Source organism: Corvus brachyrhynchos, unplaced genomic scaffold (assembly GCF_000691975.1).
Source record: "Corvus brachyrhynchos isolate BGI_N302 unplaced genomic scaffold, ASM69197v1 scaffold209, whole genome shotgun sequence".
Classification (NCBI taxonomy): Eukaryota; Metazoa; Chordata; class Aves; order Passeriformes; family Corvidae; genus Corvus; species Corvus brachyrhynchos.
In genome coordinates, this window is record NW_008246056.1 from 913424 (window position 1) to 914654 (window position 1231).

General features: G+C 53.9%; 1 protein-coding gene across 3 annotated transcripts in view; it reads left to right on the forward strand.

The window, feature by feature from the left end:
• The window catches only part of CCND2 (cyclin D2), a 30988-nt gene that overhangs the window by 1728 nt on the left and 28029 nt on the right, over nt 1–1231 (forward strand). For all 3 annotated transcript variants that reach the window (XM_017745832.1, XM_008642424.2, XM_017745833.1), the window contains one exon: nt 807–1022. In XM_017745832.1, the coding sequence (XP_017601321.1) occupies nt 807–1022 (216 nt within the window). The remainder of the gene's footprint in view (nt 1–806; nt 1023–1231) is intronic.

The window sequence follows — 1231 nt, forward strand, 5'->3', positions numbered from 1 at the left end:
GCAGCCCCGCCGGCTCGCCTGCCTTGCTCTGGCCCCACCAGCCATCCTTTGCCCCTTCGGATCTCCTTTAGGGGGGACCTTTCCCGAGCCAAACCCCCTGGGTTGGAAAGCCCAGACTCCCCGCTTGGTTTTCATGTGTGATTTGTGCTTTTCCTCCGCGGCTCCGATTTTTGGTAAATTTTTGAAAGAATTTTGCTGCTCGCTGCCTGCTAAAAGGATCCAGGCGGCTCGGGCTCTCTCTCCACCCCACCTCGCCCTCGCTATGTCTCCCGTCCTTCCCCCCCAACGCGGGATTGGGGGCGCAGGGCTGGGGGACACGCGGCGGGGGAATTTTTGCAATTGTCGGAAACGATAGGGGATCGTCCTGGGATGCCATCAGCCCCAAAATCGGGACCTCCGGAGAAGTTTTGATATTTTTTATCGATTTTTTGAAAATATGACGAAATAAAAAAGAAAAATTGGGTCGCAAAAAAAAAAAAAAAAAAAAGTCTGAGGCTGCTCGCTTGCTGTTGGATGGGGCTTTTCGGCTCTCCCACACAGTGTCTTGAATTCATTTCTTACTGAATGAACTAAAGGAATGTGAAAGCCGATTGACAGCCTTCCCAGCCTCTCCAGAGATCTCCCCCTCCCCCAAAATTTAGCTCCCCGGGAAACAAAAATAGCAGGAGCAAAAGCAAGGGAAGTAGTGGTCTGTTTGGTGGGTTCACTCATTTATTTATTTTTGCCTTCTTGTCTCTTTCTCTTTTCCCACCCCCGTTTCCCCTCCGACTGCCCCATCCTTCCCTCCCCACGCTCCTCACTTGCAGGTCTGTGAAGAGCAGAAGTGCGAAGAAGAAGTTTTCCCTCTGGCCATGAATTACTTGGACAGATTCTTAGCTGTGGTGCCCACTCGGAAGTGCCATCTGCAGCTGCTGGGGGCGGTGTGCATGTTCCTGGCCTCCAAGCTGAAAGAGACAATCCCCCTCACAGCCGAGAAGCTGTGCATATACACGGACAATTCCATCAAACCCCAAGAGCTGCTGGTAAGCAGCCCCATTACTCCCTCCTCTCCGGCACAGCAGCTTTCTCTGGCTGGCACAGCACCCAGCACTTCGCCACCCAACCCCTGTCTTTTAGAAAAACCCACGCTTTTCCTGCGTTTCTGAACGGCCAGAAAGTCTCGGGGGTCAACGCTGAGGGCGGGGGACACCCGCGGGGACATCCCTGTCCTCCGAAGCCGCCTGGCAGTACC